Raw genomic sequence first — 22,749 nt, forward strand, 5'->3', positions numbered from 1 at the left:
GCCAGGGAGAATCCCTTCAGAGAGCCCAGAGATCAATGGGAGAGGCTTCTGGCAAAGCGAAGCTCTTTCCAGAGGAACTATGGGATAGGTTTTGGAGGGCAGCATCCTGTCTCCCAAGATAGCCAGGGAGAATCCCTTCAGAGAGCCCAGAGATCAATGGGAGAGGCTTCTGGCAAAGCGAAGCTCTTTCCAGAGGAACTATGGGAGAATCCCTTCAGAGAGCACAGAGATCAATGAAGGAGGCTGCTGGAAAAGCAGGGAGGGAGCACTCTTCCCGAAGATTCTCTTTCCAGGGTTGGAGGAGAAGGCAGATTCCATTTGGGGAGAAAGGCTCTATCTCCCCCCCCCCCATTGATCAGAGCCCTTCCCTGCCTGGGCGAGATCAGATGTCTCCTCGCGAGGAGCCATCCCTTCCCTGCCTCTCCTCCGTTAGAAATGGGCTCTCCCCACACAGACTAGGCAAGGGGCCGGCCCACTCACACTTGACTCCTCCCATACAGGTAACCTGATTCACCTCCTAACGTTCCCATTTGAAATACATCGATAACTATCCCGGATTAAAGGAAAATAGAAGGTTCGACCCTTCTATTTTTTTAAAGCGGGTTAAAGGCATTTAACGCGGTTTAAAAAAAGGACGAAAAAAAGAATCGATTTCAAATGGGCACGCATGCGGGGTGATCTAGAACCGTTCTAGGTTTAAATCGGGTTCAAATGGGCACGCCTCTATCTGAATTCGATTCGTAACCCGCGTTAAACCCCAGTGGAAACAAGCCCTCTGACAGAGAAGGCTAAACAATTCACAAAACTACAAATCCCAAAATTCCATACCGCTGAGCCATGGTAGTAAAAGCAGTCTCAAACTGCATTAATTCTGCAGTGTAGATGCAGCTCAGGGGAAAGTTTGGGATTCCACATACATTCTAAACTAGAACTCTCTGGCAAGGAATTCTAAGTCCATCACCAAATAACAAATCCCAGGATTACATAGGGTGTAGCCACAACAGTCAAGCTGATATCTAAATTGCTATTGGTGTGCAATATACATTCGCCCACATTCAAAATAGAGGACTGTTTTCTACAAAGCAAGACACATGCTTGAAAGGTTTCCTGTTACGGGTCATCTTTTCCTTTAACATACTCTCCCTATCAATTTTGGGATTTCAGATACCAAAAAAAACTGAACAGACTGCCCAGTTTAAAAGGTCATAGATACCAGTTAAGGAAACAGGTAAGAGTTTAGGAAACAGCCCTTCCAGAATCAGATCTGTTCATACAAGAGTCAGGTAGTTGGCTATAGGAAAAAATCACAAGGAGGATAATGTGTCCAGCAAAAGCACCTTCCTGCTTCTAAAACTAACAAACAAGGAGATAAAGAAATGAAAATAATGTCTTTTTTAAAAAGAGGAAGTAAAGGCAGAGGATGGGAAGAGCAAGTCAGAAAAAAGGTTTTAAAAAAGAAATCCCCATATCAGCATTGGTCGGAGCTCTCCAAGTTCCACAAGCTGCTTCAGGTCCGTGAGATCTGGCTGACAGCAAATGGTCATCTGTGCCATACAGCCAGGGATTGTGGACCAAGGGAATCCAAGAATTAGTAGCCACAGGATGGAAAGATACCAGGTGCAAGAGAGCATGAGCTTCCGGCAGGGAAGAATCCATCTGCCATTGCTACATTTTGTCTTCCTGCTTATGGGTGAGTTGACTTTTTCAAGAGACCATGCTCTCCTCATTGCTCTCCTGGAACAATTCTGCTCTAGGTCTAGAAATGTCCTCCATGATCTGTCTCAAGTGAGGGATCCACAAGTATGTTTTCCCCCAAAGCGCCAGGGATGTGGAGCCAATGGCCTGAGGACCACCACAGGTCTACAGCCCATCACTTTCAATAGCACTGATCTAGAACAACAGTTCTCAACCTGTGGGTTGCGACCTCTTTGGGGATCGAACGACTCTTTCACAGGAGGCACCTCAGACCATCGGAAAGCACACGTATTTCCAATGGTCTTAGGAATCAGGATGAAAATAATTTTATGGTTGGGGGGTCACTACAACATCAGGAACTGTATTAAAGGGTCGTGGCATTAGGAAGGCTGAGAACCACTGGGGTAAATGGTGATCATTTTAACAGTGAACAATACAAGTATTTATTTCATTCTGTGCAGAAAATACATATTGGCTTTTCTTGACTTTGCAAGGTGCATGCACAGTCTTTGGAAAAATAAATTGAAACTAACCAAACATGCAAGTTAATAGGCATTGACCTACAAGTAATTAATTCTGTAGTTTTAAAGCCATAATTGGTTTAGGACTGTTTTTCTACCTCTCCCGATTAGTAACTCACAGTAATTGTTTCTCCCATTCATGACCCTCTATAGCTACTCAAACTGTTAATTGGAATGAGTCAATACCAAAATAGCAATAAACAAATAGAATTATGATTGTCACAAATTAGTTTTACAAGTAGCAACACAATGAGTGTGACTGTGTACTCTGGCACAAACGACAATATGATTCCTATTCTGTGACGTGGGTTTACCACCATAACGGAGGTCATGAAATATACAGGATGTGAAGTGGCATAATAATAAATATTACTGAAGAATTCTGTAGATTCTGCACAGTCAGAGTGACTGGATGTCCTCCTTTTCCAGGACATGTCATACATTTCAACCTTATGTCCAGGAGGAATTCCAAAATGCCTCCATTTTGAGCAAGACTAAGAAGCATGAATATATATTTATTATTATTATCTCTTATTTTGAATGTTCTCCATTTTTCTTGAATGCTCTACATTTTGTGGTGCTTCGTCTTCCTTTGGACATCTGGTCAGCCTGTGCAAGTTATTTATGATATCTATATAGCTTTTGTATAGGTCTGTGGCTTGCAAGAAAAGGAGAATTTCCAAACAGAACTTTGAGAAGTAAGGAAAGACAGGCAACATTTTTAAATCTAAAGAGTTCCAAATACCTCGAGAAACTGGACAGAAGTTTTACATTTGTAGGAATTGTCCTCAGCAAGTTGTCTGCTGAAATGATATTACAGTAGGCATGGGCAAACTCTCTGATGTTTGCCAAAGATTTGCACAGAAACTATTCAAGTTCTTCTGCCCAGATCTGGAAGGTGATCATTTTTTCAAGCCAATTTGATACAGAGGTACCCCCCGGGTACCACTGTACGGTTCAAAAAATGTTCCTGCCCATCTTAATATAGCACTTCCTCCTTCCAAAGCAAGTTAATAGAATCAAAAATATTACTTGTCTTACATGGAAGTAGGAGCGGAGAAATGTTAGAGGTTTGTAAAGCTTTCATTTTCTTTGAAATTGACTTTAATGAGCCCCTGAATGCCATTTCTCAGCATGGCTTGGAAGAGTTCCTCTAACATCAATAAATGATAACAATTGTGAGAAGTTCCGATTTTTCTCTGTCTAGCCCACACTTTACCAGAGGGTTGGACAAAGGGCCCATACGGCTTCCAAAAGCAACCACAATAACCTTTCCAGCTTCAAATACACACACGCACACACCAGGTTTTATTTTGTTTTTCCTTTCTCTTATTTTTAAAATCATTTCTGGGCCTAGTACAACCCCCTGAAGGCAGAAAGGTGGCCCTAGCCCTAGTTTAGCATGGTAATAATGAGACACAAAAAATAAGACTCACCCTTTTGCCCATCCTCATCCAGTATGAGTACTTCCAATTTCAGTCAACCACATTTGAGCATGTAACCCAAAAACTAACTTATGTTAATTTTAAATCAAATACTAACCTACTCTTTCTTCCAGTTAGTCTCAAAGGTGCTACAAGACCCCTTTGCCTACAGGGAGCCCTGGTGGTGGCACAGTGGTTAAATGCCAGTACTGCAGCCACAAGGCTGTGATCCCAGGCAGGGCTCCAGGGTCCATTCAGCCTCCCATCCTTTAAAATAAAGTAAAATAAGTACCCAGCTTGTTGGGGACAATTGTGCTCTGAGAAGCCCTTAGGGTTCTGTGCACATTTCCCAGGTGCTCCTTAGCCGCTCCAGGATAATTAAAGAAATAAAAATAGAATGAAATTAAAGAATAAGAAACAAAAAGTAGAATCAAAATAAGAAAACCATTATCTTGTAAGACATAGGGTAGGCCTCTTAGGAGCTCCACCACAGAAATTTATTCTAAACAGTGCTGAGTTCACTATGAAGTGGTATAGAAATAAATGTAAATGCTGCTATTGCATACTGATTTTCCAGACCAGCACAGCCACGTCTTTAAATAACCTGCAGTTTGTTTGTCTAAAGATCCATGTTTAACTATCCATAATTGGATGCTGGCTTGTTTTGAAAAAAAAAAACATAGTGGAAATTAACCACTAGTTTATGTGATCCAGATGACACAACAAAGTGCATTTAAATCCAATCTGGAAGTGAAAGCTTCCAGTTTCTTCATCTTGACACTAGAAGTGGAGTACAGAAGATTCAAACCTGTAGTCTGAAGTGGCTTGTTCTTCTGGCAGCTACAGTGAGGTTTTGTATGGCATCGTAGAAATGATGGCATCGGCATGAGCCCAAAGTTAACAAGCGTGCAGAACGTATTACCAAATACTAAGTAGCAGAGAATTTCCCCCACCCTGATGCATGTCTTTCCATTAATTATGTTCTGCAACAAACTCTCCCTAAATTTCAGCCTGACAAGAACATTTCTAAAATTAATACCGGCATTTGAATTCTAATAAATACAAAAACTGCTCATATGGACAAAGGGTGGCATAGTGTAGTAATATATATGATTTTTGTTACATTATTCCTGTCAGTTAATCTAACATATTAATTGCTATCCTACCTCATCTTCAAGTTTGCTTTTTGCTTCATCCAGTTGTTGTCTCAGTTGTTTAGCTTTTTCATGCCCTAGTGCTATTTCTTGTTTAACTGAAATAGAAAAGAAGTGCATATTATGAAGGCTCAAGATTCCCATTGCAGACCTTTCCTTCAACATTTGCTAATGGGGGTTCTGGGGGGGGGGCTAGGAAAGGCAGTGCCAGTGACTGAAACTGATCAAGGACATGAAGTCTGAAAATGTCTACGAATTACAGCTGATGGGACTCTTCCCGTCTAAAGATGTGTGAGCTTGCCGGTTGTTGATGCATCCACATCTGCACATTACATTCTTTTGGGGCAGCTGTTTATAGCAATTTCTCGGATCAGCACTAGGGAACTTGTTTGTTTTTAAACTGAAGCATGTTTTGCTGAGGTGGTCCTATGTGGTTTGGAGGACAAGATTTATCCCCTCTGTTTTTAAAAAAAACTCTCATAGTTACAGAATTGTAGTGTCAAAGAGCCAGTTGACTAATGCACTGAAACTCTTTTAAAAATTAAAAAGAGAGAACGGAAAAAGGAACATATTGCTCTGATATGTCTCAGAATTAAAAAGAAACCCATTTGAGAGCCGAAGTAAAATGTTCCAGCTGGTAGTATGGATTGCCAAAAAGTAATCCAGGATAACAGAAATGTTGTTTGGATTAAAAACAAACAAACAAACCCTGACAACTACAGCAACAAATACCGTAACGTCCTCATGCATTTGCCCATCTGGGAGAACCGAGTATTTCTGTTCCTATCATGGCCGGTATACATACATAACACAGATGTCATTTGGTACTTCCGGGGCGGGGGGGGGGGGGGAGTGCCTGTTTTTGTATTGTTACTTGCAAAAGTCTAAAAATCTTGAGTTGAAAGGATTGTGTAATGGTTACAAATGCATTAATTGGAGCTCTATTGGTTTGTTTTCAGGCCTTTAGGAATACAATCCTGTATTCCAAGTTTTCTTTCTACAGTCAATATGACTAAAAGACTACTCATATTGAAAAGTATTTTGTTAAATGTGCTTATCATGGGTCTCACACTGCCCTAAGTGAGGTGGCAACCCCAAGCAATTTATCTTGGATCGTATGAAAGGTGTACATGTTGTTGGTTACTCAGTTTATTACTATTGTATTTTATGACAAAGGAAAATAAGAGTCACAGTTTTCTGCTTTGGGTGTTAAAATAACCTGACCGGCTTTGGACTCTGGGAAGGAGAGATCATTTGTTGCTAGTGGTACATCTCAGGCAGCAAAAAGTCTTAGGTGGCCAGCTATGATCTCACACAAATACCTTATAATCACAGTTTCTGCATCTTGGCACAGACCATCACTATTTGTGTTTCCTCAGAACTTAGGCTGCTGCCACTCTGCAGAATTAATGCAATTTGACACCACTTTAATCATCACGGCTCTATCCTATGCAATTCTGGAATTAGCAGCTTGCTATGTTAAACTCTGGATGAGAAGGCTAAACTACAAATCCTAGGATTCTGCAGGATGGAGCCATGACAGTTAAATTGGTGTCAAACTGCACTAAGTCTGCAGTGTGGATGCAGCCGAAGTCAAATCAGAATTGCATAAATGAGTAAGGCTTAAATGGCATTTTAAATTGCCTATTTAAAACTAGCTGTGGGTGACCCAGTACTACTACTACTACTACTAATAATAATATGTTTTATTTATATACCGCTATTCCAAAGATCATAGTGGTGAACAGCAAGTAAGCTAATTAGCAAGTAAGCTAATTTGCCCCCAACAGTCTGGGTACTCATTTTAGCGACCTCGGGAGGATGCAAGCCTGAGTCGAGCTTGGGCCCTTTTGCTGGTCTTGAACTCGTAACCTTGTGGTTTTGAGTGAGTGGCTGCAGTACAGGCATTTACCCACTGCGCCAACAGGGCTCCTACTAGAAAACAAAACAAACCCCAACCAGGGGACACAACCATGGCTGCTACCACACTGCAGTTTTGGCACCACTTTAACTTCCATGGTTTAGTGCTGTGGACTTCTGGGATTTGTAGTTCAGCGGTAGCACCAAAGCTTTCTTACAGGGAAGGCTGGATATCTCTCAAAACTACAAATCCCAGAATCAGATGGCATTGAGCCATGGCAGTTAAAGCGGTGTCAAACTGCTTTATTTCTGTAGTTCTGTTAGCTGGGAAGGGTGGGTTAATTAGGTTTATTTTAATAATGTTAACCTAATTAATGTATTGCCTTTAAAGGGTAATTATTTCAACCTAATTAATGTATTACCTTTAACCTAATTAATATATCTACCTTTAAAAGGAGATATTAATGTTTTTGGAGTTGTCAGTTAGGTATGTGGTATATTATTATTATTATTATTATTATTATTATTATTATTATTTGTATTAAGGTGTTAATGAAGGAATGTGACATAATATTACGGTAAATAATCATGTTAGAAGAGTAAAGCAGAAGATTAGCAAAGGAGAAATAAAGCTTTATTTGGGTGAAGAAATAAAATAGAGAATAGGCAGGATGTATTTTGTTATATTGTTTTAAAGAGGCATCAAAGGGGAAAGGAGGCAGTTCATCTGTGTTTAATTGTTAATTTGTTTTAGTGGCTTTGGTTACTGTGTGTGTTGTTTTTTTTGTATTAATAAAATTTATTTTTAAAAATAAAATAAAACGGCTATACAGTATTACCAACAGACTACGCATACCATTTATTCATCTTTTGGCTGTTTTATAATTAATTCTAATCTTGAATTTGTAATTTGATTTTTTTTTTTTTATGTTGGTGGAGGGCTGGGTTTGTGTAAGTTTGATTATGTTATGCTATGTATTTTTACTTCTTTGTAACCCACTTCTATGATCCGTAGGGAGAGACAGGATTATTATTATTATTATTATTATTATTATTATTATTATTATTATTATCCCTTTAATCTGAGCTCTAGGCCTGACATTACATAACGATGGCCACCAACCCTGGTGCAAGTGGCGCCGTTTCTCCTCTGCTTTCTGCTCCGTCAGAAGGATTTGCTGGAACAAGGAGTCCAAGCTCATTTTCCCCTGCGTCTCCTTGGAAGGAAAGGGAAAAAAGGGGAGATTTGGGTCACCGTTATCTCTTCCTACATTTAGGAGATGGCCCAGTTCAAAATTAGATACCAAAAGCCTGCTTCAAAGAAGGAAAATTCTGGAACCTGGTTGCTAATGAAAGGGTCTCCCCAGCCAAACCATCGCCTTCTCTCATCGCAACTCCTGTGAGGAGATTAAACTGCGAGGAGTTTGGCTCGAAAGATTTCAGGGAATAGGAGAGGAACCACATTTTCATGCTCTTTGTAAACAGAGAAACAAATTAGTTTTTTGTGGGGGGTTTTGGGGGGCTATGTGGCCATGTTCTAGAAGAGTTTATTCCTGACATTTCACCAACATCTTCAGAGAAACAAAATGTCCGCCGTGTGTTAAACTAGCCACAGATTTTAGGCTAATCCTAAACACAGTAGTTTATTACACAGAGATAGAGCTTTTTCTGAGGGCAACAACGCCAAGATTATGTTTTTCCACCTGCACTTTGAAGTACTGAATCCCATTGTGGGAGAAAGGAGGGATATCAATCCTTGAAATAAGCAAATAAAACAAATAAATACTACAGTCCAGCATGCTCCCTCCTCTATCCACACATTCTTGAATGATATCAGACTCCCCCCCCCAACCTGACATCTCCCAGATATTTTAGACTACAACTCCTATCATCCCCAGCCATCATAATTGTGTGAGGTGATGGGAGTCATAGCCCAGCATATCTGGGGATTGTAAAGTTGGTGACGTTCCTGCTGTTGTATGCCTTCAAGTTGTTTTGACTTATGATGACCATATGGTGAACCTAGCATGAGGTTTTCTTGGCAAGTTTCTTCAGAGGGGGTTTGCCATTGCTTTCCTCTGAGGCTGAGATAGTGTGACTTGCCCAAGATCACCCAGTGGGTTCCATGGTCGAGCAGGGATTCAAACTCTGGCTTTGCACTGAACCAAATAATATCACTCACAATGAGGTGGCAAAAACTAATAAGGCTGGCAGGGAAGAGAGCAAAGAGGGAAGAGATAAAACTACGCAGCAAATAAAAATGCTATCTCTTTATTGTTTCCAGGAAAATGCCTTCAAAATTGTATTAAATTTCATTTGTAAATAATTATACTTTGTATTTTATGTACCTTGGAAAAAGCCACATGACATTAGTTTATGATTTTTGTATAAACAACCTCATGAATACAATTAATATTATTGCATTGTTGCAATCTCATCTAGTACTTACAAAATATGCACAAAAGCCTTAACTAATAAAAAATACTTCTAGTTAAATTTAGAATTCAAAACAGTCTAATAAAGTTTAGGTTTTTTTTATTTGTTAATAGGAAAACAATCATTTCCTTGTAGTTTTCCTGTTTACCTCTGAAATTCAGCTATCATACTAAGTCCCAGTTTGTCTGCCAAAATGAGTTGTTATGCCCACATTAAAAAATTACTTGAATGCTGCATATACTGTCTCAGTACCAGGCCTCTGACACTATTTGGAGATATTTCTATTCAAACCTCGCCTCCTCTCACTCCATTAAGCGGCCTGGAGTTTTCACACAGCCTTCCGCATCTTTATAAAATATGTGCTTGACCAATCATGGAAAACTTGAAAACTAATTAAAAACAACAGTATATGAATGATAATTTTTCTACTGATTCACCTGGATCAAGGCATGCATGTCAAAGATGTTACTTGACTAAAAGATAGGTCCAGAATTTTGGATACATGTGATGAATATAAGCCACCAAACATAAAAAGGATCGAGAGTGAGGCAAATGTAGAATAAAAAGTTATTTTTCTGAATGATTTCCAGATTGTTCAGTCAGATTTATCTAGCTTGGCTATGATGAGTCTTCCAGATTCTTACAATTCATGATGTAAACAGTTATACCAAAAAACAAACTTTGATTGACTGAAATCTAGATTTGGCCCTTTGTTAATAAATGTGTTTGTATTTATGGATGTCACTGAATTATCTTATTTATTTAAGTTGGAAAATGATAAAAATTTATTATTTAGCTCTCTAGGAAATAAATGTCAACCAACTGGGATTTTGTGGCTGCAGTGCATTCACTTTATTATATATTAGTGGGTTCCATTCCCTTTAAATCTAAGGCCATTTCCCACAACAATTCTTTTAAAATTGCTGTAGTCACTGAGTTGATAAAATACGACTGTCGTTATATAGGACCAAATATGTACAGTAATACATTTAATTCTTTCTGACATAAAGTAGTGCTTGGCAACTAATAATGTTTGTCTTTAATTTAAGTTACTGCTTCCTATTTCTCTTCAAAGACACTCTCTTGCATGGTTGGGTTTCCAGGGAACTACTGTTTAATGCATTAACATGGGTTGCATGCAGACTAATTAGTTGAAATTAAGGCCCTTTGAAATTGATGGGACAAAGTAGCTATGATTTCAATATAACTTAAAGAATAACCACAGCTCTGCAAGTCATTCACCCAATAATGGGGTGTCATTATTGGGGATATAAATCCTTGCATGCAGAGATAAAGACTTGTGGTCATTTTCTCCCTGTTGTGGGAGAAAATGAATCTTCTTCCATAGTATTCTCCTTGCATGTATTACAGACAAGTTATTATATGTTGGAAAAAAATACCCTTTTAATACAAAAAGAAAAGTGTTTCCTGTAGCAAAATCAGCTTTCTTGTGCAAAAATGGTTTTCGCTGCCCAGGAAACTCATGTTCTGTACAGAAAATAGTTATTATTCTTCCTAACAGAGTTTACTAATTGCCAGGAAATCTACCTCTTGGTGAGGGTTCATCTTTTCTGGTTGCCATCTTCCTAAATCCAAGGGACAGTTTGCTTTATGGTTCTGTAACTGTGGTTTCAATCCTTGGCTAACATAATTGAAAGGCTGGAGCAGACTCATATACACTGTATTCCCAAACAAGTTCAGAAATGGTATCTGTACTTTTTATCTCATCTCCTATCAAGTCTTCTAAAAGAGCTAGAGATTTGCTCTGAAAAAAGAAAGAAAGAGGTGAAGTCATGAGTTACTGCATGTGTGACACCAACCCTAGTGATGCCACTGCCTGTTGTTGTTGTTGTTGTTGTTGTTGTTGTGTGTCTTAAAGATGTTTCCGACTTATGGCGACCCTAAAGAGAACCTAACAAAGGGTTTTCTCTGCAAGTTTTGTTTAGAGGAGGTTTGCCATTGCCTTCCCCTGAGACTGAGAACATGTGACTTGCCAAAGGTCACCCAGTGGATTTCATGGCCACACTGGGAATCAAACCCTCGTCTCCACAGTTACAGTCTAACACTCAAACAACTACGCCATGCTGGCTCTCTGCCACTGCCTGCTTTGACATGTTGTTGTTGTTGTTGTTACTATTCATTTATATCCAGTCTTCCTCCTGACAATGGGACTCAAGGTGGCTAACAATGTATCTAAAAAATGCAGATTAAGATACACAAAAATGCTGATAAAAGTATAAATGTAAAATTATCTTAAAAAGCAATTAAACAATTCATCAAGTTAGACACTGAACACTGAAAACATTAAAATTAATGAAAAGGAAGACACAAGCAACTTTTAACATGGCACTGAAATGAAGCCAGCATCAATATAAACCAGGTATTCCAAAAGCAGGATCCCAGAGCAGTGGAGACCCTCTCCCATCTCCTCATGCAGTGGTGTTCCCATCACAGAGGAGAACAGAGGAAGGCCCCCTCAGCAGACCTCAGGCCATGGCAGAGGGACATCTCCAAGTATTGGGGTCCCAAGGCCTCAAGTAAAGCATCCTGGTGACCTGTCAAAATTTCTTTTTTAACAGACAGCAGGCCTCTAGCTTTCCAGACATGCCAGATTAAGGGGTGGAACAGACAGGCCAAATAAAGCAGTTGACAGTGGGGTGTTTAGATGATGCACTTATCCAAAGTGGGTGGAAACCAGACCGAAGCTGCACTCTGGAGCTAAAAATCAGAGCAAACAGAACTCAGGATAGTTCTTTGTAGCGTGAAAGGTGTGCATCTTCGCCTCTGCATATAAACAGCCTGACACGAGTGAGGGGCTGTGGCAAAGCAAAGAAATGAACATGCGACAACTCCAATTGATGTAATTATAATATACACAAACCTACATTGTGCTTTGCCAATGTATTACTCACAAACCAATGCACTTATGCCCTGTACAGGTGGAGTATTGCATGTACAACTATGTGGCTGGACAAAGAGGGGACAGAGGTAGGACCCTTCAGCAGACATGGGCAGACATAGGAGGTACTTGGGGGTGCTGGGGTGTGTTCCTGTGACAGTGTGCATGTATGATGGGGAGGCACCAAAATACCCAGTGGTGTGGCTTGGTGCCACACTGTGTAGTTGGGCCGTGCACATTTGACCCACCTTGGAGTGGGCTGTGCAGGCAACAGGGTTTTGACCCACTTTGGAAAAAAGCAGGGTTGAGCTGCCTTTTCATGCCCATGATCTGCCAGCCCCAAGTCTGTAAAAAGAAGAAGGCCTGCTACATTCAACAGTTAGTACTAATTAGAGCAGATCCACTTTCACCATCACTTCACTACTTGAAGGCACTTTCCAGTCACAGAGAATCTGTAATCTTTGCTTCCACTGCAATACTTTTTGGGTGTATTTAAGACCACTGCCCTTTTGTAATTATACTTACTCAAATTAATTAGACTTTTTCAAAAAGAGATGTGTTTAGTGTCAAGACAGCAGGTGTTTTAACACAGCACATTTCAAATCAGGAACAATATATTATTGTTACACAAGTGAATATCTAGTAAGCAACTCCAAATGGAAAAATTTGCATTTATATTTCCATGTGATATTGCTTTGTAATAATTATGTCAGATTATGTGGATATTTATGTCCATTGCAATTCTAGTGATGGATGTGAAATGTCAGTGAGAAACTTGTCTCATTCGCCTTTTCCCTATTAAAGAATTTTTCAGTGTTTCAAGATAAGGAGAAATAGAATGACATTGTTAAGTAGTAAACTGATATTTTTGGCATTTAAAAAAATCTATATTGGTCTCAAAACCTTTAACACTTGAATAAATTGACTAATGTATCTGAAAAGCTTTGGGAAGTACATCTTCTGGTTTAGTTTGCTTAAGAATGAATCAGAGCTCTTAGCATTTGGCTTGAAAGTAAACAAGTTGACAGCAGCAGCTGGTTTTGGGCATTTTTTAAAGAAAAGAAAAGAAAAGCAGCTATTTGTATTGTGATATCTCAATTTCTGTCTTTCATCCAGGAGTTTATATAGTTCCATCTGTAACAACAACAAAATACTCTGAATCCCTTCCCATAGGTTATTACAAAAGTGAAGATTTTTAAAAACCCTTGAGTCTTCTGTTGTGTTTGTTTATAATCATACTCACACCTGTTTTATTTGCTGTTTTGTAACTCTGCTACAAATGAATAGAATCCCACAAATGTTACTGTGCTTTCAATAAGCCTCTTGACATTTGAAGGGTTATCATTTTGCCCTGCTGAAGTGCTGAATGGCTTGACTGTGCAATGATTTTCCAAGTCAAAAGATGCTTCTCTCCCCCATGTGTGTATATGTGTGAGAGGAGTGAGCAGTGGCTCCCTGCATTAAGTTTAGAAAGTGACTTTTAAAAACAAGTTGTCATAAGTATAATTCCAATTCCATGCTATCATTATAGGGTTTTTTCCATGAAGAAAATAGTTTTATGACATACATTCAAATAAAAAGGAGGAAGGAAGTAAAAAGAAAAAAAAAAACACAAGACATACAAAATAAAGATGAAGAAGCAAAGAAAAAAAAAGGAAACTTCCATTCTTCCTTTCAATGATTATATAACACAATGATTTCAAGTCTTTCTAAATAAAAACCAAAAACTGCCCTTCTTTCCATATGCTATTTCTTTATTCCTCAAAACCCAAAGTATTTCCTTTCTTTCTAAGAACAATATAGCTAACATTGAAATATCAGTCATTATCTATCTGTAATCACATCAAACAATTAAGACATTACATTATGTTAGGCAATGTTAAGTATATAATATTACTCCTTCTAATTAAAATTATAAATCTATTTAATGTAATAAAGTTACACTTATATCATGACCATCCTCTATATTTCTGTTTAATTTCCTTTTCTTTTTCCATTTTTAAAACCATTTTTGTTGCGTGCCTTCAAGTCATTTCTGACTAATGATTACCCTAAGGCAAACCTATGGCTTTTTTTTGGCAAGCTTCCTCGAAGCGGGTTGCCATTGCCACCTTCTGGGACTGAGAGAGTGTGACTTGCCCAAGGTCAACCAGTGGATGTACATGGCCAAGCTGGGATTGGAAACCTGGCTTCCAGAGTCATAGTCCAATGTTCAAACCAATACACCATGTATGCTACCATATCAATATCCACATCTCAATGCCTTTTTAATTCTGTTGCCAGAATTCTTAACTCACTTTGACCCAGAAACTATCCCTTCCATTTCATCTTGCATCTAACACAAGCATTACTCCTCAACCATACAAATCATGATCTCACTGCTCTCCAAGCCATCCTCATTGTTGTTATAGCCATCTGATTTCCATCCCCTTAAAAACAGTTGTTGGGGAGAGTAATGTGTTCCAGTTCTTCAACCCCCTTTTCAGCCCTCTCTTTCTCAATTTTACCAGCTAACTGGTAGGGGAGTCTACTTTAATTTGTTTTTCCTTATATGTATCTTTCCAAATGAACTTCAGATTTCTCCACCCGGCATCTATCATTTCCATGTTCAAACCCACTGTTTCCATTTCAACCTGCACTGCACCATCCCTCAGTTCTGCCATCAAATTTTTAGCTTCCACATATCCCAAATCCTTTACTCTACCTTGTTCCAATTGCTTCAGCATGTGTGGGATTTCCCGTTCCTTCAGCAAATGGATCTCTCCCAGTAGGTCCTATAAAATATCTTGAGAAAGCTCCACTTACCTACCTACCTTCCTTCCTTTTGCCAATCACACAACTGACTGTATTAATCCAAAGCCTCCACTGCTCATGCCTCTTCTATTTGTTGTTGTTGTGTACATTCAAGTTGTTTTCAACTATTTGCAGCCCTAAAACAAACTTATGGGGTTTCTTGGCAAGATTTGTTTTGAGGATGTTTCCCATTGCCTTCCCCTGAGGCTGAGAGTGTGTGACTTGCCCAAAATCACCCAGTGGGTTTCATGGCTGAGCAAAGAATCAAACCCTGGTCTCCAGAATTACTGTCCAATACTCAAACCACTATGCCACACTGGTTTTTTATGCCACTATGCCACAGACAGGTTTTTTTTTTAACATTTTCATGATTAGAGAGCACTTTCTATCACCTATGCTTTCCAGTTAGCTCTTAACTGTGTTCTGTGAAAGTACTTAATCACTTTATGACTTCAGTGTTAGAAATTATTTTATTCACATTTTAGGATGTTCTTTTAGGATGTTCTAAACTACTAAGTGTTATAATTGGCTGTTCCAAAGAATTTGCATATATTAGCATGAGTCACCAGCTGTAACTTTACTTGCTTTTGCATCAACATTAGTTTATACTGTATTCTATCTAGTTACTGACAGGAAGCACATAATTTCAAAATTCAGAACAGAAGTGTTCTCCAGAATTAAAGTGGATAACATTTAAGCTTTTCCCATAACTTGATTAACGCTGAATATGCTTATTGGCATGCTGAAAATTACTTTAGTGCAAAAGATGTCCAGTTTGTCCAAGCTATTTTATAAATAATAAAGCCTAAAGAAATGTATTCCTTCTCTAAAACTTTGCCAGTTCCAATAACTGTTACACATTTCATGAACTTTGAATCAATAATTCCATGTGGGCAGCCACTTCCTATTGCTTGATGTAAGCTGAAGATGGGCTATATCCTGGCCTTTTGCTAACATTTGTACCTTTTTCCTTGATGCTCTCAGGGATCATATGGTAGAAGACCCCCAGAAGATGGAGGTGAGCAGGAATTAAGATGGAACCATGCCATGCACTGCACTGACACAAATTTTGACAAGGTAGTCTGAGGCCCTGAGCAGATGAGCCAGGAAATCATGGGCTGAGCCCATTCTATTCTAGCCCAGGTACTCACTTGGTCAGTCCACAGGCTGCTGTGGAGATGAGTGGATATTTACATGCCCATCCCTATACTGGCTTGGGAACCCACTACTAGCACATGCTCCATACCTTTCTGCACTGTTGCTCCTACTGAGAAGCCCCCTGTTGCTGCATCTGATGCAGAAATGGCACGCCTGGCTACACCCACATGGCAAGGTGCCCTGTTTCCATGTCAGATTCTGCAACACAAGGCTTTCCAGTAGGAGCAACGACAAAAAGGTAAGGAGCATGCAGGGGCTGTTTAAACAGCCAGAATTTGCCATGGAGCTTCCTGGAAACTCCGTGGTAACCCATGGGTCAAATTGACCCATGTTAAGAGCTATTTACCCCTGCATTGGTCCAGATCCACTGGAGCCATGTCTGATCTGTCAGGATCCAGCCCGATCCTGGCCCTGGGGTTTTGTGCTGCGTCGTCCAAATAGAGTGGTGCAAAGTTGGGAAGATCATGGGCTTTTTGGCCTGTGCGGACAGCCTCTAAGAGCTCATCCTGACTTACCAAAATGTAAATGTTAGAATGTTTTGTGCCTGGAGTGCACAACTCGGAATGGTTATTGCTCTTGCACCCAGTCATACAGCAAATATACTGGGTTTTTTTGCTTTGATTGGCATGTGGTGTGGGTGAGATCTCCTTGCCTTTTGGGATATGTACTGAGGGAAGACAGGAAAAGCTACATACCTGTCCATGTCATCATCAGTGGGTCCAGCCAGGAGTACAGAAGGAACTGAGACAAATAAACTAGATGGGGAATTTTCGCCTAGCTTCCTCATGGGTTCCCAAGAGTTTCAAAAGAACCTCCTCCTGTCTTGAGTACCAAAAATTACAAAAACACCCTCAAAAGACCAGGACAGGAAAAATATCATCTGGACCTTCAAAAAACAAAACTAAACCAAACAAACAAAAAACAGTCAGTCAATAAAGAGATGAGTCAAGCCAAATCCCAAGGCTTTTGCCCAGCCTGGATGAGCCCTGAAATGATTTTCAATATTCCAGTTGAAATGGGTTTAGATTCAACACAGTTTCAACTGAGTTAGGACTATGCTTTTAGAGGCAAGTATCTACTTTAACAGCTGTATGATGTAATTGCCAAGAACTATGATTTGCCGGCCAATGTAGCTGGTTCATTTACCCGTGAATCAAATTTATCCCATTTAGGTGACAGGATAGAGCCCATGATTTTTACTGCTTTTTGCATGTTAGCTCTAGTTCAAATGAAAATGGAGCCAAAGTTTACAATTGTAAACACATCATTGGAAAACATAACTGTTTATTTTCTCACCTGTCACCACACTGTTAGTTTTAAGATGAGGAACTCTCCCTGTATTTTACTGGAACCAAGATTGGGTAGTGATGGGTTAAACTTTCATGAACACAGTAGTCTAAATGAGAATGCCTTAATTACATCCTCTTTAGTTTACTGTAATACACTCTACTTCAGGCTGCCCTTGCAGAATATTTGGAAACATTCACCTGTGGCCATCAGGGTGTTGTAATGCTTTTAAATGTCCTGTACTATTTTTGAATGGTATGTTTAATTTTTTCCCAGTTTTGTTGATAGTTTAATTACATTTGAGTTTTAACTTTTTATATGTTTTATATGTAAACCAACTTGAATCCTAGATTTGGAGGAGAAAGGTAGGATATAGATCAAGTTAGAACTTAATCACACACAGGTTTTAAACTGCCATAAAAGTTTGATAATAGCACCTTTGGCAAGTGCCATCTCCCTCTCGTTCCTGTCTTCCAAACGTGATTAGCCCACACCTTGCCATTGATGGGGAAAATCCATCAATAAGCTCCCAATTGTGCTTTTATAGTGCTAGTCCTCAAGTACAGTAAATTACTGTTGTGGCAGTTACAAGAATATGCAGTTAGGTGGTTTCATTGCCTCTTCTTCTTCCCCCTTCCTCCCTTTTGCTATTCCAGAAGAGCCAGTGTTATTTTTAAAATTCATTTTATTTTATTCTTTTGGTTTTTTTTAAAAAAGCTCAATTAATATAACTCTGGAATTGCATTAAAAAAAACCCAAACACACACACGGCAAGCTGAACAGGGCATAGGGTAGAGAGGCAGAGATAAGTACAGTATGACAGTGGAAGAGAGCACACAGGGCCAGCAATAGCCCACTAATAGAGAGATGTGTGGTAGGGAATGCTTACAAGCCAGTATGTATGCATGTCTTTTCATTAACATGATTGTGCCAAGAAAGAGGGTCATGTGATAAAGTCTATAGTAACAATAATAAAAAATGAAAATGTGATGTCCTGCCAGGACTGATTGAATCTCCCCCTGCATTTTCTTTCGTGTTGGTTCAGGCCATAGATTATTTTAGTGTAGAAAAGTTCTTTGTATTAGTTGTGGGAGGAGCTGTAGGATCCCCTGCATTATTTCCAGGTTTGGTTTGCCCTTTCCCAGCATGCTCTGTTGTAGCTGGAAGCCTTTAGTTTGGGGAGCAGTCTTTGCTGTGAGCAGGCAGAGAGCTGTCTTTTGGTGGCAAACAGGCCTAGTGTCATGGCCAGCCAAGATCAGCTCTCGGAGGAGGAGGATGAGCCTCCTCCAGAGCAAGGGCTGATTGAGGCAACACCAGGTGCTGTTCCTGCCCTGCCAGGTCCCAGCTGTGATCCTCCAACCCCAGAGGAGGAGGTTCAACCAGGTCCTAGTGCCGAAGAGAGACCTTCTATGGTACCACTGCCTAGTGGGGACTCTGGGGACGAAGCTTGCCTGCAGGTGCCTTCTTTCAAAGAGAGAAGAGCTGAGAGTGCTTGCAGGCGCAGATCACAGAGAATTGCCGAGAGGCAATTAGCCAACCAGCCTCAGGTGGCACGAGGGAGAGTTTCCCTTACTTAAGTGGGAGAGAGACTAATGCTGGTTGCTAGAGTTTATTGCATGATCTCTCAGCGTGATTGCTGCTAGCACTAGTATCTGGATTCTTTGTTACCTTGACCTTGAACCGGACTTTGTTATCTCTTGGCTGTTTTGACCTTGGACTGTTTGACCAACGTTGTTTCTTGGTATCCTGACTTCGGCTTGACTCTTGGAACGTTTGGACTTCTGGAATTCTGAACTCAGCTTGTTTTCTCGGACTGCTCTCAGACTGGTTCCTTGCAAGGTCTGCTTTACTTTCACTTCCACTGTGCTAAGGCTCTGTTATCAGCTACTGTCAAGTGTCTGCTGGCAGCATTCCCGGACACCTAGGCAGCCAGAAAGGGCATTTCTTACACGTTAGCCATTTCAGTTACCAGATCTCAGCCTAATTAGTTACCAACAACAAGTGAATAAAGAATTCAGGAGCTGAAAGACCCTGCACCAGCTCCATTGAGTGAGGAGAGCAAACTAACATCAGACCCAGAAAGATGACATCCGGAAGATTGCTGAAACTGTAAAGTACCTTTTGTTTAGAGCTGGGGAGGAGAAAACTCTTTGGCCTGTTAAAGACTGCCAAAATAAAGCTGCTTTGGGTCTCTTTGGAGGTATGCTGTTTAAATGATGCATGGGTCCTAAGAGTCCGGAGGTTGCGCCAAAGCCACACTCCATTCCTAAGCACTGGAGTGCAGCTTTGGTGCAGCTTTCGGATTCTTAGGATGCATGCATCATTTAAACAGCATACCTCCAAAGAGACCCGAAGCAGCTTTATTTTGGCAGTCTGTAACAGGCCTTTATTTTGTCCTTTAAATTAAATTTCCCCCCTTTTGAACTTTACATTCAGCTTCAGAGCCTTTTTTGGGTAGAAGAGTTTGATCTCACCAGGGTACCGGCGTTGCACACCCAAACCTGTCACCACCTTTAGTTGGGTGTGTCTTCACAGAAAACCAGCCCACTGCTATGATTGCAGTATTAAAAAAAAAGTTCCTGATATTCTTTCTAATTACACATTTGGCATTATGTCTTGTTTTATGTCTCAGACTTGCCACCAAAGCAATACAGGGCAATCCAAATGCTTATGGCTTGAAGAAGACAAGAACTTTATCTCACTTATGTAGCACTGGTGGCCTTCCACATATTGTTGGACTATAATACTCATCATCCTTGACTGTGCTGGCTTAGTCCTAGTCAAGCCCAGTAATATCTGGAAAGTCATAGATTTTACACCTCTATTTTATTTCAAGAAAGACATGTTCTAATGAGTATTGGTTTTATTGGTTTTAGATATATATATATATATATATATATATATATATATATATATAATTCTGGATAGCAACAAATGCAATAAGCAACTTAAAAAACATATTTGCTCAATACCCAGGAATACATATGCATGACTACTGCCATCTCCTTTGCTGAAAGGAACTATTGATACTGGAAGCATGACCTCTTACATGACAGTAGATCTTGACTTACGAAAGGTCCATTACCTCATTTGCACAGCATGAAAGGAAGAAAAATTAGATTATTTATTGGCAGTCATGGTAAATGAGATCAGAAATGGAATACATCTGGGCATTAGAAGTAAGTGGGGAAACTGTATGGTTTATGGGCTCAGTCCAACTCAACTCCCTGAAAAGAGCTATATTTTTCTCTGTGGAAGACAGGCAGCCCAGTGCACAAATTGTTTATGCTTTGGATGCTGGGGAACTGTGGAGCAGGGAGCCAAGATGGAAGTGAAGCCAACAGGGAAGGCTGGGTAAACAGCCATGGATGAGAGATGATTTACTGGCACTGAAGTCTGGTTTAACTAGGTTGTGCAATCCCAACAAGAGATGCAGGAAAAGCTGTTCCAGAGCTAGGCTTTCAAAAGAACTTTGGGGGCTCATTAAAGTCATACTCAAAGGAGAGGTGACCTTTTCAAGCCCCATAACTCTTTTCCCACCTGGGTACCAATATGACAGAGAGAAAAACTGATGGCTTTTCTAAGCTCTCATTTCCCCCTGATGGAATGGAGTAACACTTCTTCCTTGCATTCAGTAGAGTTAAAATAAGACATGGTAGACAATGGGGACATAGAAATAGTAAAAGAGTTCCTGTACCTTGGATCAAACATAGATCAGAATGGGGACTGCAGTCAAGAAAACAGAAGAAGACTAAGAATGGGGAGGACAACTATGAAAGAACTAAAAAATGTCCTAAAGAGCAAAGATATACAACTAAACATGAAAGTCAGAATTGTGCAAGCAATTGTATTCCCAATTACCATGTATGGATGTGACTGTTGGACAATTAAGAAAATGGCCAAAAAGAAAATAAATTCATTTGAGATGTAGTGTTGGAGAAGAATGCTGACAGCAAAAAGAGCAAATTGGCGGGTCAAGCCTGGAAGCAAAGATGACTTAACTAAGGCTGTTGTACTTTGGCCACATCATGAGAAGGCATGATTCATTAGAAAAGACAATAATGTTGAGAAAGGTGGAGTGAATTAGAAAGAGAGGAAGTCCACATGTTAGATGGATGGACTCAATTAAGGAGGTAATGGGAATGAATTTGAAGAAACTGGGAAGAGTAGTAGAGGATAGGGGATCTTGGAGATGTCTCATTCACAGGGTCACCATGAGTCGAGATTGACTCAAGGGCAGTTAACAATACTGTAACAAAAAGGTCATAACCAGTAGAGATTGGCTTTCCACACACTCTTGGATTTTGTCTCTGCGTTACCTTCACTAGCCCTATACATGAATGGAAAAAGTGTGGACAGTCACAAAGTCAGCACAAAAAATGCCCAAACCATCACAAAAATGTTACGGTTGACTTTCCTTGTCAACTGGTCCCAACCCCCCAGTGCACTCCCTGGGCCAGTTTTTGATGAAAACCAAAAACAGAATTGAGGTTATTACCAGAGTTGTGCCAAGAGTGATGTTGTAGCCTGCTTGGAGAGAGCTGTGAGAAGGGAAATGCTCACCCTTCTTTTACACAAAGAAAAGAGCAGCTTTGGAGCATTCATTTGTAATGGAGTGGATGAGGTTACAAAAAGTCTTCTGTTATCTCTGAGACTAGGCTATTTTTAAAGCTCTCAAATGGTTGGCAAATTGGAGCATTCTTCCAATCTCCTCTCCTGAAAAATTTCTTAATTAACCACAAAGTATCTTTGGATATGACACCCATTCAAAACCATTCTCCATGTATACATGTGCTTTAATTTAACCTGGTATTTTAATTCCTTATGGAAATCTCTCAAAAGAATGCTTAGTCTATGAGTTCCAATATCAATCCCATTTCTCACTTTAGCGGGCAAGGAAACTGGCAACACAAATCCAGTGTTTAGATTTGGGAATATCATAAAGGATGAAATGGAAGCTTATGTACGTAAGTTTGTGGAAAACCCAGAGGATATGTAGTGAGCAGTATGGAGTTTTGTGTGGCTGCTAACATTGCCAATCCTACCACAACACAGAATGTGGTGGTCATTTCATGCAGCAGATTTGGACATCGTGAAAGGGTAGCAAATTGTGAGTTATTTCTTGCATCTATACTGCAAGGTAGATTTTCTGGGATTTTCTTGTCTCACATACCAAAATTATGTGTTTCTTTGGGTACCATCTGCCTTGGCTTGGGTGTATTGGGTGGCAGCATTTATTGCTCCACCTCATAGAGCAAAATGTCTGATTTACATTTTTGGATTCAAAAACTGCAGTAACAACAGTACAGTTTTCATTCTTAAATACACATGGTAATTACTAGGCATTCATATCTGAGATTTCAACCATTTCTTGTGAGTGCAAGTAGCTGTTGGTATATTTCATCATGTTCCACACATAGACAAAGCATTATTTTTGAGAAAAATATCACAGATAAAACCAGCAGGTATTATTTATCAGTAACTGTGCAAACAACACCATCACTTTTGCTGTGCCCAAATGC

At 39.8% G+C, this 22,749-nt stretch overlaps 1 protein-coding gene across 1 annotated transcript in view; it reads right to left on the bottom strand.

Annotated features, from left to right (window-relative positions):
• The window catches only part of CCDC172 (coiled-coil domain containing 172), a 53,550-nt gene extending 44,919 nt beyond the window's left edge, over window positions 1–8,631 (bottom strand). The window contains exons 1-3 of the mRNA XM_042456203.1: window positions 8,358–8,631; window positions 7,778–7,871; window positions 4,807–4,892 (exon numbers count right to left, since the gene is read on the bottom strand). Coding sequence (XP_042312137.1) covers window positions 4,807–4,892; window positions 7,778–7,871; window positions 8,358–8,513 — 336 coding nt within the window. The 5' untranslated portion in view covers window positions 8,514–8,631. The remainder of the gene's footprint in view (window positions 1–4,806; window positions 4,893–7,777; window positions 7,872–8,357) is intronic.
• Between the last annotated feature and the right edge of the window lie 14,118 nt (window positions 8,632–22,749).

This window comes from Sceloporus undulatus, chromosome 3 (genome assembly GCF_019175285.1).
Source record: "Sceloporus undulatus isolate JIND9_A2432 ecotype Alabama chromosome 3, SceUnd_v1.1, whole genome shotgun sequence".
Lineage (NCBI taxonomy): Eukaryota > Metazoa > Chordata > Lepidosauria > Squamata > Phrynosomatidae > Sceloporus > Sceloporus undulatus.